This window comes from Mus pahari, chromosome 3, assembly GCF_900095145.1.
Source record: "Mus pahari chromosome 3, PAHARI_EIJ_v1.1, whole genome shotgun sequence".
NCBI classification, from domain to species: Eukaryota; Metazoa; Chordata; class Mammalia; order Rodentia; family Muridae; genus Mus; species Mus pahari.
In genome coordinates, this window is record NC_034592.1 from 105,592,779 (window position 1) to 105,606,814 (window position 14,036).

Genomic DNA, 14,036 nt, shown 5'->3' on the forward strand with positions numbered 1-14,036 from the left:
AAAAAAAAAAAAATGCTACCTGTACTGCATCACAGTCCAAAGGCAAAAGTTCACACTCTCTCCCTTGGTTCAAAGATCCTCAGCTGGTTCCTCCTTACACCCTCCCAGTAGAATTAGTTGCTGTCCTAGTATCGAGACCTATTTACAGATCTATAAACTACAGTCCCAGAGCTCCTCTGGGGAAAATTTCCCCAGTGCATGGCAGGTAACAGCACCTAGTAAGGAACTGTTGAATAACTGAATGGTTGCTGTGGGCACTGACATCAGATGAACAAGTTGGGCCAGATTGTGGAAGTATTTGATACAGACTAAGAAGAAAAAAGCCAAAGCTGGAGAAACCTTTGTCCTGGTCTAGAAGTCCCCTCTTATAACCCTTAGCCTCCTCTTGACACTGTAAACCCCACATATAGCACAAATGGTCTGGTCCATTTGGAATGTTATGTCTATGAAATAATGTAACATAAGGCACATCACCAGGGCAGGTCCTTCTCATGTTAGGCCCACATCACCAGAGCTGACCCAGCTCAGACGAGAGTGGTAGGAGGAGGGGAGGACCCAAGCTTCTAACAAAAAAAATCCCACCCTACCCCACTCAGGTATGAAGCAGGTGATTCACTGCTTCCAACAGAGAGTACCCAAAATGACCTGTGAAGCCAGAGCCTGCTTGGTCAAAAGGCAAACTAGACTTTGGAAAGACAAACATTCATGTTGAACTAAGTTCTTGGTAACTAGGTCCTAACCTGTATGCTTCTGGAAAGGAGGGGCTGGGTTAGCTTTCTATTCTACAAACTCACAATTCATTATCCTTCTGTAGACCAGAAGTCTAGCCCAAGACACATGGAGCCAAAACCAAGGTGTCTGTGGGCAGCAGTGCTCTCTGGAGACTCTAGGGGCCTCTGTTCCCGACTTTCCCCCCTTCCTCAGGCTTGCCAAATCTCTTGTTTCATGGCTTCTTTCTTTGTCTTAACAAGGCCAATTGCATCCCCCTGATTGTACTTCTGTAGCAGTGTTTCCCTACTGACCACTGTCACAAAATAGTTCCCTGATTAAAACACAATTTAGCTGGGCATGGTGGTGCACGCCTTTAATCCCAGCACTCGGGAGGCAGAGGCAGGAGCATTTCTGAGTTCGAGGCCAGCCTGGTCTACAGAGTGAGTTCCAGGACAGCCAGGGCTATACAGAGAAACCCTGTCTCAAAAAACCAAAAAAACACAATTTAGACTTATTTAGTTTAGGTCTATGAATGTTCTGCCTGCATGTATGTATGCATACCAGGTGTGTGTCTGGGGCTGGCTGAGATCAGAAGGCACCAGGACTCCTGAAAATGGAGTGACAGATGGCTGTGAGCCACCATGTGGGTGCTGGCAATCAAACCTGGGGCCTCTGGAAAAGGTGCTCTTAACCACTGAGCCCTCTCTTCTTTTGGGGATCCATGCAATTAAAATAAGATTTGCTTAGATCACCGCAGTAATCTCATCTCAAAGTTCTCAACCTCAATCGTATCAACAACATCCCTTATCTCTTAGAATACAAAGTCGAAGATTCCAGATATGGGGACAGACATATTTGCTGGGATTCGGGGAGCATTATTCTGTCTGACAACAAGGTATGATGTGGAGAACAATCCCCAAACATTGTTCATTAGAATCCAGCTCTATGTATAAATGATACAGAGGTGAGAAGTGCTCCTTAAGGGTATTGGGTTGCTAAGAATGCTACACATGTGTGGTGGCCCATGATCTTCACCCCAGCACATGGGAAGCAGAGGAAGGCAGGTCTCTGAGTCTGAGGCCAGCCTGATCTACAAAGTGAGTTCAGGGACAACCAGGGCTGCAGAGTGAAACTCTGTTTCAACAACAACAACAATCACCCTCCCCAAACAAAACAAACAAAAATCCACACACCAACAACAGCTGCCCCACAAAACAAAATAAAAATGCTAACAAGTTATTTGTATTGTTCTTGCTGATCTCTCTGTGTGTATTTTTGAGACAAGGTTTCACTGTGTAGCCATGGCTTCCCTAGAACTTACTGTGTAGACAAGGTGGTCCTTGACCTCACAAAAATCTGTCACCTGCCTCTGCCTCCCAAGTACTAGGATGAATTAAAGGCAGGGCAATAGTTCTTGGTTGTAAGCACTCTCTGATATACAATTTTCCTATAAAGAGATTAAGTTGTCGCCTGATGTAGTAGTCAGGGTTCTCCAGAGGATTAGAATGTATAGAATGAACATACAGACAGGCGCTGGTTCCAGCTTGTCCATCATTGACTGCCTACCAATGTAGGAGCCAAGTAGCTGGTTCAGTCCACGAGGTGGGATGTATTAGCTGGAGTTTGGTATACACCAGAATACTGAAGAAGCAGGCCCTAATGTCATCGAAGAAATAGACTTGTTAATGATAGTGAGAGCAACCAGGCAAAGAGAACAACTTCCTTTTTCTGTGTCCTTTATAAAGGCTGCCACCAGAAAGTGTGACTCAGGTTAAAGGTGGAACTTCCCACTTTAAAAGATACAGATTTAAGCTGATCAATGGTGGTGCTACATGCTTTTAATCCCAGAAGTTGGGGGGCAGGGGCAGGTGGGTCTTTGAGTTTGAGGCCAGCCTGGTCTACAGAGCGAGTTCTAAGACAGCTAAGACTACACAGCTTGTCTCAAAAAAAAAAAAATCTAGATTGAAAAAGTGATTCAAATAAGGAAAAATCCCTCAAAGATGTGCTCACCCCTTGGATTTTAGTTAATTCCAGATGTCAAGTTGACATCCAAGATAGCCACCACACCTGGTTTCATTCTTCAGCTGACATTTGTCACACCTCTTTCCCTTATACCTGGCTGCTTGGCACAGAAAGCTATCTGCTGAGTAGCTGGCAACTGGTTGGAGGTAGCCCAGCTGTTTTGGACACCTTAGAATTGTTTTGAGAGCATTCACGGGAAGAACTCCAATGAGAGCAGCTGCCAAAGATGTAACTACTGTTTGGGAAGGCTATTTCAGATAATGTATGCCAGGCAGAAGCCAGCCAGGGAATAGAAACCTTAGTAAGCTTTAAGCAATACTGTAGCCTTTCTCCCTCCAAAGTAGAGGGAGGAAATTTAGGTAACTCAGTAAGAAGGCAGTGAGTGATTGGTGCAATGAGACCGGTGATTTGTGCTTATGAATGTGCGTGAGGCCTGTGATTGGTGGAACTGAAAGCTAGTTGTGCTATGATTGGTATAAATGCTTCATTTGCAAATCACAACCCTCCTAGATATATAATCAGGTGGTTCAGCTCCCTTTTTCAGTAGGCCAGGAGACACTTTCTTGCGTTGCTCCCTGGTGTTAGTAGCCTTAATAGAAGACTTCTTCTGAATGGTCTTTTCTTACCTTTTTGATGAGGTCTTTTTGTGGGCAGAGCAGGTTGAGCTGGTAACACTGTCTTAATTAGATTACTATTGCTGAGATAAAGACCTCGAGGAAGAAAGGGTTCATTTCATTGTCTACTCCCAGGTAACAGTGTATCATCAGGAAACTCAAAGCAGAAACTGAAGCAGAAGCCATGGAGGACTGTAGCTTTCCTACTTTGATTCTCATGGCTAGCTCAGCTTTCTTATATAACAATCTGCCCTGGGTGACATTGACTCCCTGACCTGAGCTGAGCCCAACCAAATTTGTCATCAGTCAAGAAAAAGGTCCTCGCACTTGCCTGCAGACAATCTGTTGTAGCATTTTCTCAGTTGAAGTTCCTCTTCTCAAATAACTCTAGCTTGTGTCAATATGACATGAAAGCAACCCAGAGAGCTATGAAGTGAAGACAGTGGTAACACTGATGTGGCTGCAGGGAGGAGGTACTAAAGAGTTCCAGAGAGCAGCAGGCAGAAATGACAAAGTAGAAGGAAACATGGAGACAGAGAAAACTGAGTTGCTAAGACGAGGGACTGGGAGCCCTGGTCACTGGAAAAGAGTTCCAGGTAGTTGCAAGCCTTAAAGATTGAGGCTCCTCACATCAAAGACTTAAGAACCCTAACATGCTTGTTGGGGGCTGCTGGAGTTGCTGAGGGCTGCTGAGGGCTGCTGCTGTTGCAAACCAAGGGTTTCATTAGCTGCTAAGTACAACCTTTGACAATCAAAACTCAGAGCATTAAGCTTTCAACCTGAGAACACTGAGCTCTCAGCCTCATACTGCTAGAGCCACAAGGCATAAGTCTTTAGCTCTCAGAGCTTGGAAGTGCATGTCTCTTTGACATTCAGTGACCTGGGATTACCAACCCTGGAAATGCTATTCCTTGCCTTTGCCTGAGCAGAGGCAAGCTCCAACCAGCTTACAGATAACAGAACAACATGGAAACTATTTAATTTTATTAAATGGAAATAAGCAAATTCGATGAGCATATATAAGACTATCCCAATTTTGAAGAACTTCTCCCCCCTATATATATATGTACCATTCCTGTTTTCCAGTTTTCTTATCTATAAACGAAAATACCTAACTTCAAGGCAGTTGTGTAGGTTGGGTCGGCAGCTTTATGTTTGTTAGTGTATATGTTTGTTAGTGTATATGAGTCATCTGGGATGCTGATAAAAGGGGATTTTGCTACAGTTTGTCTGAGATGGACCCAAGAGCCTGCAAATCTAACTGCTCCCAGGTATTGATGGTGCTGATATTGGATCATGCTTTGAATGTCGAGGAACTGAGGACAAAATCTGGAAGATCTTGGCACAATTGACTCCTGAGAGGTCCACTCATGAACTTTAACTTGATTCTGTTTCTACACTTTGATAACTTATTTATCTTCCTGCTCAAGCACTTTGTTCTTTTTAAAATCTAGAATGATATAAGTATCTATGCTTTCAAAGTTCATCTTTCTTTTTAAAAGTTCTGCTGAACAGTGGTGGTACGTGCCTTTAAGCCCAACACTCAGGAGGCAGAGGCAGGCAGATCTCTGAATTTGAGGCCAGCCTGGCTGACAGAGCAAGTTCTAGGATAGCCAAGACAACCCTGAGAAACCATGTCTAATAACACCAATAAATATAAAAATTAAACTAAAAAAGAGTTCTTTGATTTGTATGTGTGTGTCTGTACTTGTGCCTGCAAAGGCCAGAATGGGGTGTCAGATCTCTTGGACCTGAAATTATAGGTATTTGTGAGTTGCCCAGTGTGGGTGCTGGGGTGCTCTCTCTTTCCAGCCCCAGGCTTTACCTTCTGTAACCACAATAACTAATATACTATAGATATATTAAAGTACATAGTGAATAATAATAATATATGAGCACATCTATTAAAGTGCCATTGAGCTCTAAATAACTAATAGTGTTCACCCCAACAATTCCTTCTACTTCTGATGCTCCTTCCTTCTGTGCCCTGGAAAACACTCACCTGCTTTCTGCCACTACAGATGAATGTATTTCTTGTAAGTTCTATGTAAACAGACTCATACAGAGCATATTCTTTTGTGTGACTTCTGCAGCAATTGTTATTCGATCCATGTTCTTGTACCACTAGTTAATGTCTTGTTTGCTCTTGACCGTATTCGGCTGACAGGTCTCCCCCACAACAAGTGCAGCCATTCACCTGTTTAGATTATTTCTAGTTTACAGTGTTTACAGACAGAGCTGTTGTGAGCACCCATGTACAAGACATTGTATAAAATATGCATTTGTTTTCTCTGCAGGGAACACTGAACACAGAGACTAGATCTAACAGTCTATTGTGTTTAATTAAACATACTTTTTAAGACTTACTTATTTTGCTTTATTTGTATGAACATTTTGGCTACTTGTATGCATGTACCCCATGTACACACCTGTTGGATCCTCTGAAACTGGAGTTACAGATGGTTTGAGCTACTATATAGGTGCTAGAAATTGAACCCCAATCTTCTGCAAGAGCAAGAAGTGCTGTTAACTACTGGTCCATCTCACTAGCCGTAAACATTTTGCTTTAAATAAAACTATTATATTGTTTTTCAAAATGTTTATATAATTTACATTGCTACTAGGAGAGCATAAAATTCTAGTTCTTTTGAAAGAATTTTTTACCAGTATTTACTATTTTGAAGTGTTGACAGCAAAAAAAAAAAAACTTTTTAGGCAATCATATAGGCAAAAAAATAAAAAAATAAAGAAAAAGAAAACAGCCACCGTTTACCAGTTAATTATTCTCTTGGGAGACAATACTATTAAATATTTGTAGATTGCCAAAGTTGGTCCCCTTAGACACATAGGGCTTTTGTCTTTTCTTTTTAAATTTATTTGTTGACTGTGTATGTCTGAGTGCATGCATGTGTGTGTGTGTGTGTGTGTGTGTGTGTGTGTGTGCCTGTGTGTAAGTGTGTGTGTGAAGTTGTCAGCATGGCAGAAGTTGGTTCTCTCCTTTCACTACGTGGGTTCAGGGGACTGAATTCTGGCTGTGAGGCTTGAGGCCAGTCTCACCAGCACTCATGCCAGTTAAACAATAAATAGTTTTCCTTTCACTTTCATTACCCACATAAGTCATAAATGGAAGTCCAAGAAAACACAGAAATCCCCACATCCAAAAGCTGAAAGTACTTCTTTGCCTCTGGCTCTTGTTTGAGACAAGGCCTTACTGAACTGTCCAGACTTGTCTCCAACTTCTGGTCTGAAACAATCCTTCTCTCAGCTTCCCCAGTGCCAGGCACTGGAGTGTGTGCCACCTCTTAGTTTCCCCACTGTGACTTACTTCTTACTGGTTTTAAAGTTGGTTTTATAAGTGACCAGAATAGACTCTTTAATGAACTTAAATTTAGTATTATTTTCTGTGACATAGTAAATCAGGAACAAAACAAAACAGCCATATAGTGTTCTATTTTCTTAAAGCATTTCCTAGTACAGTTCAACACAGTGTTTAGTATAATTTAATATTAACATTTCAGGTCTTTAATGTATTAAGTGAGTTTTTCTTTTTAATTAGATGAAGTATCTTAACTCATACCTTTATGCATAAAAATTATTCTTGTATTTCAGTTACAAAAAGGGATAGCAAAATAACATAAATGATTATGATTCTTAAACATTACTGGATCAAAATACTATATGCTGGGTAGACACTGTAGGACTGGGTCTCTGTTTATTATCTCATTAAAGTCCGTGGAGACGATTCTATTTTTTTCTAGTTTAGACACAGCCTCCACACTAGAGATTGTTAAAGGTTTTAAAAAATATGTTCAAGAAATCCAGAAGTGATGTTGTTCTCCTCGGGGAAGTCAAGGCCAAAGCCACGTCAACTGCAAGCATGGCCATTTCTAAGCTCATTCTCCATTTCCTGATGCCCCATGCCCTCTTCTCTCTCGAGCTGCTTGCGGTGGTGTCTCCTGGCACTCACAGCCTGTCTCTTGTGCTTTTGGCCAGGGGTTTAACTTCTCTGCTGGGTCCACATTCTGAGTGAAACTACGGCAGCCTTTGTCTTTCGAGCAGATAAGCAGGAACCCCAAGGGAATGCATCTCAAGGTTTATCTCCTCATCCAGAAAAAATAATTTATTCGGGGATTCTCTTCACTTGGTCACTCAGTTTACCAAAGGACCTGTTCTAAGAAAGTACTACTAAGAGAATGGCCAGGAAACACAGCTAAGCCATTGTCCTTCCCCAAAACCCATGAACAGAGCAAAGAAAATCACCTAAATTTATCAAGGGTACCCGATTAAGTTCTCCATCCAACGCTCTCAAAGGAGAAAACTGCGAGAAGCAAGGTCAGAAATCCTCTGAGCTGCCTTTAGGACAGGAGGGTCTTTACACACGGAATCCTGAAACTGCCTTTGTATTCCTGGGCTGAGGTTATAAACCAAGGGTTAAGTTCTGACAGTTAATGCTCTTAATTGTCCTGGCTTTAGTTTTCAAGAATGCAAACTTCAGGTCCTAAGTCCTTTTCTGACTAGGATATTGTCGGCAATTGAATGAATGAAGGCGGTCCCAGGATGAACGACCAGATACACCAAACTCAAGAGCACACCCTAGATAGTAGGGCACAAAGGGTCCAGCCCAGGCTGTTTCAAATATCACTTTATAAGAACATGAAACTGAAAATGGGAAAGTCCCTTTGTAACCTAGTTCAGCAGCAACAGCTAGGAGACTGGTGACGACCTCCGGATCTGAGTCCGGATTGGCTGCGAGTTCAGGCACTATATAAGAGAGCGCGCCCAGGCTGGCTCTCATTTCAGTAGCTTCAGTCTGGCGCTTCAGTCGTCAGGATGGCTCGCTCGGTGACCCTGATCTTTCTGGTGCTTGTCTCGCTGACCGGCCTGTATGCTATCCAGAGTGAGTGCCTCTTTCCCCTCTCTTGGCATTAAATTTTGATTTCTCCTTAGTTCTCCTTCCCGACGGGACTGGCCAGGGCTGCGTCTCTCGGGAAAGGAGTGGGCGTCCCGCTGCCCGATTCTTACAGCTTCGAGGCTACGGGGTGGATGTGCCTGTTTGCGAGTGTGCGGACGGTCAGCGCTGGAGGTGGGGAAGGCTTTTCTTTTTCTCTTCAGCCTGCCGGAGCCCCTAGGCTCCCTGAGCGCAACAGGAGGGTGGGGCTGCCCGGAAAGTGTAGGGTGGAGGTCTATGGGCGCGCGGAAGCTGGGGAAGTCAGACCGCCGCTGCGCAGCTTTATTTGCAGAGCGGCTCGATCCAACGGAAGTCGAGAGAAATGGGCGTGGGTCCCAGACTCTGCGATGTTTCCAAAGCTTTCTGATCATTAACTTTGTATTTAGTAATAACCTTAAAGGTCGCCGGGCAGTGGTGGCTCACGCCTTTCATCCCAGCACTTGAGAGGCAGAGGCAGGCGGATTTCTGAGTTCGAGGTCAGCCTAGTCTACAGCGTGAGTTCCAGGACAGCCAGGGCTGCACAGAGAAACCCTGTCTCAAAAAAAATAAATAACCATAAAGGTCGCTGTGTATGAGGCTTATTGCAATGCTGAGGACCTTGTGAGCTTCATAAGTTTGAAAGTACATCTATGATGTAAATGTTATGGTTCCCCGTGTATTAAGACAGGGAACTAGAGGAGGCATGGAGATTTAAAGTAACTTATTCACACAATAGACTAATGGCAGTCGGAGCTGGAATTGAGGCCGATCTATGCCGTCTGTGGTAATGCAGGTCTTTGGGCTGAACCTCCATTTGTTTCTAGAAGTGTCTAGGCCTTCCTGGGTCATGGTCTGTGAAGCAGTCTGAGATACCTTGGACCCTTGGTATCTTTTTGGCACTCTGCCAGGTTCTTTCCCAGATAGAGCCACTGCTTTCAGTTTTGAGACAACTAAGACTGTCTTAAGTCAAGGTGGCTATGAACTCTGGAGTGAAGATTACTTCAGTGTGGTGACCAAGAAGACTCTTGAGGATAAGTAGGAACTCCCAAAGTCGTGGAGGTAGAAATATGGCAGAGACCAGATTTAAACCTGGCCCAACACTGGTCTTAACTGTGGAAGAGATGGTTCTTGCCCAGATAATTCCAGGCATGATGAACCTGTGGCATGTAGCATGTTCTTGTTACCAAAACCTCAAATGCAAGGAAAAATGTGACTTATGCTAATTTAACTTTAAGGGGACAAAAAGAATTCAAAGCTTTACTGAGACCTTCACTCTAGCTGGCCACAGTTCTCAGGTTTTCCTCTCCCTACTGCCTTCCGTGGACGAGGCTGCTCTTCAGAGACCGTGCACACTGAATAGATGTGTATCTGGGAGTATATTATGGCTGGGCATAGTTGTGCATACCTTTAATCCCAGTATTCTGGAGGCTGAGGCAGGTGGATCTCTGAATTTGAGACCAGCCTGGTCTACAAAGTGAATCCAGGACAGAAAAACGCTGTCTTGAAAAACCAAAGAAAGAAAGAAGGAAAAAGAAAGTGTATTACAAGCCAAGTGTGTTGAGTCATGTTGTGACCTCAGAGCTGGGGAGGCTGAGACAGGCATTCAAGGCCAGCCTGGGAGATAGAGTCAGACTGTATCTCAAATAAATAATAAGCATATAAGTAAACAGAGGGGGAAAAAACCAAAAAGAGCCAGTGAAATGGCTCAGCAGGTATGGACATTTACCACTAAGCCTGAATGTATCTCAGATTCCACTTGGTGGACAGAGAGAATTGACTTTTTTTTTTTTTTTTTTTTTTTTAAAGATTTATTTATTTATTAAATGTAAGTACACTGTGGCTGTCTTCAGATACACCAGAAGAGGGCGTCAGATCTTGTTACGGATGGTTATGAGCCACCATGTGGTTGCTGGGATTTGAACTCTGGACCTTTGGAAGAACAATCGGGTGCTCTTACCCACTGAGCCATCTCACCAGCCCCAAGAATTGACTTTTAAATCCACACGAGCGACATTTCGTGCATGTGCATTCTCTCTCTCTCTCTCTCTCTCTTTCTCTCTGTAAACAATAATTTTTTAAGAAAGTAGATATATACATTAGTGATACCTTGGTATCAGATCTGCATATTCTACACAGTATACTCCTTGTCATGTTGGTTGAGAAGCAGAAACAGAATTCAAAGGTGGCAGCGGTATGGCTCAGCAGCTAAAAGTACCTGCCATGCAGCCTGACCACCTGAGTTCATAGAACCCACAACGGAAGGAGGAGAAGTACACCTTTGGGAACTTCTCTCTCTCTCTCTCTCTCTCTCTCTCTCTCTCTCTCTCTCTCTCTGTGTGTGTGTGTGTGTGTGTGTGTGTGTGTGTGTGTGTAAGTGCACATACAAATAACAATGGAAAGAGTTTACAGTATTTTCTTTCTGTGTCCCTATAGCATGCAGTAGTTATTCCCAACACGTTGTGGGAAATCAGCTATCTGAAAGCCCATCTCCCCTTGCACACACTGCCCCACTTACTTCCAGCAGAGTGTATTCTCAATCGTCATGGTCCTCACGTCTCCCTCCGGTCCTTTACCCATCCCAACTCAGTCGCTTAAAGCTTTCCTAGCTTCTGTGGTATTTTAAATTTTGTTTGTTTTCTAGTTCATGAAACCAGAGGTTTGGTTTTGGAATGCAAACTCTGGGCTGGAACAGAGAAACCCTGGGTTGACTTGCATAGGAACCTCATTAGGGAGGAGCTAATGCTAACACCTGCCACCTGAGGGGTAATTGCTCAGCTCCCAGCACTGGATCAGACACATGTGTTGGGAAGTCTAAGGAGGAGCAATAAGCAAAAAAGAAAGGGGATGAAAATAAGAAAGAAAAGTGAGAGGGGCTGACCCGGCACAAAAGCACTGTGGGCTTTGATGTGGATGCTGTGAAAGGTGTGCAGAATGAGACGTGACATTTGGAAAGTTGGGATTTATTAAGGGGAGGGAGGGGCACAGTGCTTCCAATAAAAGCTCCTTAAAAATCCAGTGACAGAAGACACTGCTAAAAGCCAGGTGGGGAAAAACAGAAGGTGCTCATGGGATTTTGAGGAAAAGATACTACGTTCTCAAAATGTGGGTAGACTTTTGGGGAAGCAGATCGCTTATCCAGAGTAGAAATGGAACAGGGAGAAACAGAGGAACAAATGTAAGATGGTGTGTGGTGCAGACTGAACTCTGTTGTCATCTGTCTTTCCCTTTGGCCCTCAGAATCCCCTCAAGTTCAAGTATACACACGCCACCCACCGGAGAATGGGAAGCCAAATTTCCTCAACTGCTATGTATCGCAGTTTCACCCACCTCAAATTGAAATCGAAATTCTGAAGAATGGAAAAAAGATCAACAACGTGGAGATGTCAGATCTGTCCTTCAGCAAGGACTGGTCTTTCTATATCCTGGCTCACACTGAATTCACCCCCAGTGCAACCGACACATACGCTTGCAGAGTTAAGCATGTCAGTATGAAGGAGCCCAAGACTGTCATCTGGGGTAAGCCTCAAGTTCTTCCTGACTTTCTGGATGCTCCATCTGTGTGGACTTACAGCTTAAAACTGCTTTGCTCTTTTAAAAACCCGCATACTGAGATTGTTAGGGAATGCCCCCAAAAGGCTGACTGATCCGTGGTGCCAGCAGAGAGACTTACACAGCAGGCCAGGAACCAGCAGTTCCCCCACCCACTGTCCCAGACCCTCTTCCCTCTTTCCCGTGCTTCCTCCAGCTTTCCTGGCAGCCTGGTGCACACTAAGTGCCAAAGGGCATGCCAGGTAGGACAGACCTTGGTTTGTAACCCCTGCCTTCAGGTACCTACAATTCTGGACTGTTCCAGGGCCTTGGCTAGAAGCTTGTAGACAGGAGTGGATCTCTGGAAAGTTCTCAACAAGTACTCAAGGCTAGCAACAGCAACCTAGTCTATCAGCCTTACTGCTTACAACCCCTGGATCTGTTAATACTTAGTAGTATAAAAAGTAAAGTTCTGTCTCCGTTTTTTTTCTTTCCATAGATCGAGACATGTAATCAAGCATCAAGGCGGTAGGTTTCTTGACTTTAAGTAATGGGCCTTTGTGGGTGGGGTGGAGGGGGCAGTAGAGCACATGGCTAGCATGCATAAGGCCTTGAGTCCTGGTCCCAGCACTGCAGGAAGAGAATTGTTTGATTCACCATCCTAGGAGCTGTTTATAGGCAGCTCAGACATGATAAGCATCACTGTATGAAAGACATTAATCAGGGTGGCTTGTCAGTAGCTACAGAAGGATCCTTTGGGGTCACATTCTTTTATCCTGTTGATTGGCAGGAAGAAGGCACGTAGCCACGTCACAGGCCCTCTAAAGGGAGAACAGCACCTTTGTACATGCAGCAAGGCAGGTGGGCAGGCGAGTGGTCACCTACACTGCCTGCATGGGTTTGCCGACCTGTTTTAGCCCTGCCGGTTCTGCTGAGAAGGCCTGGGACGATGAACTTGCTGTCTCTGTACAGCGGTGGCCTTGCTCTTTACCCAGAGGAGCCGAGTGACAGAACTCTGCGGGTGCATCCCAGCCCTTTCAGTCTCTAGTTGGCAGGCACTAGGTTTACCTTCTGGAGGCTTCTGGACACTCAAGGAAAGAAATGGACAGTGTTGTAACTCCGTGTAAGGCACCGTCACTGATGTGTCAGAAGAAAGTTGAGGAGCGTGAGAGGGAATGTGGGTGTCTCTGTCAGATGGAGTCTAGTGGTAGAAAATCCAGCTTTTCAGTGAAATCCAGGGACCTTGAGACCAAAAGCTCACTCAAATCTTGTTTATATTTATTTCTAGGAAAAGGGAATTGATAAAGGGTATGGGGATGGGTGATTTGCCCAAGCAAGCAATTACCAAATGGTGGAGCCAGAACTCACCTCCATTAAGAAGGTGATTGTTCTACAAACTCATTTGATGGTGAGGTCTGTAAATGTAACACTCTGCTAACCTTCTCCTTTCCTCCCTCCCTTCCCTTTTTCTTTTCAGCTCTGAAGATTCATTTGGACCAGTTTAATTACAAACTCAGTTTCTAATATGCTATACAATTTATGCACACAGTAAGAAATATGCATCATCTTCTTTATATCTTACTTTAAATGTTTTATGCATGTTTTCAAAAAAATTGGAAAAATCCTGGTTATCTGGAGTAATAAATCTTCAATGAGTATTTTGATCAGAATAATAAATATAATTAAGAACAATTGTTGATCATATGCCAAGCCCTCTGTACTTCTCATTAGTTGGATGCAGTTACTCATCTTTGGTCTATCACAGCATAAGTGAGATACTTTCTTTTTGGTAAAGCAAAGAGGCCTAATTGAAGTTTGTCACTATGCCCGGGCGCCTAGCAGTTCTCACCCCCAACCCTGTGGCAACTTCTGCTTTGTTATTTTTACTAAAAATAAAAAGTTAAAAAAAAATTGCTGCCAGACATTGCCAGTGTTCCATAAAGTGGTTTCTAGGTAGCCTTCACTGTCTGCAAGCATGTGTGTGTTTTTTATCACCTCAAGAGGCAGTGGGTGTCTTAGAAGGTTCTTGTAGAAGCAGGCTCCTAAACTAAGGGTCTAGAGGAAAGTGACTAGGAAGGGCCTTCAAAGCAGAGCAGTAGGAGGTGTTGATGAAGGTCGGGGAATAGGAAGAAACTGAGAGGGGAGTGGGGATCTCAGATGTGCTGGTCACACAGGGGGAGTGGGGACCTCAGATGTGCTGGTCACACAGGGGGAGTGGGGATCTCAGATGTGCT

General features: G+C 44.0%; 2 protein-coding genes across 2 annotated transcripts in view; one reads left to right on the plus strand and one right to left on the minus strand.

Moving 5' to 3' along the window:
- Window positions 1-14,036, minus strand: part of Patl2 (PAT1 homolog 2) — a 71,436-nt gene that overhangs the window by 20,929 nt on the left and 36,471 nt on the right. The gene's annotated exons all lie outside the window — the stretch shown is intronic.
- Window positions 8,152-13,506, plus strand: B2m (beta-2-microglobulin). Its single transcript, XM_021193472.2, has 4 exons — window positions 8,152-8,244; window positions 11,512-11,790; window positions 12,302-12,330; window positions 13,280-13,506. The coding sequence occupies exons 1-3, from the start codon at window positions 8,178-8,180 to the stop codon at window positions 12,313-12,315; spliced, it is 360 nt and encodes a 119-aa protein (XP_021049131.1). The 5' UTR covers window positions 8,152-8,177; the 3' UTR covers window positions 12,316-12,330; window positions 13,280-13,506.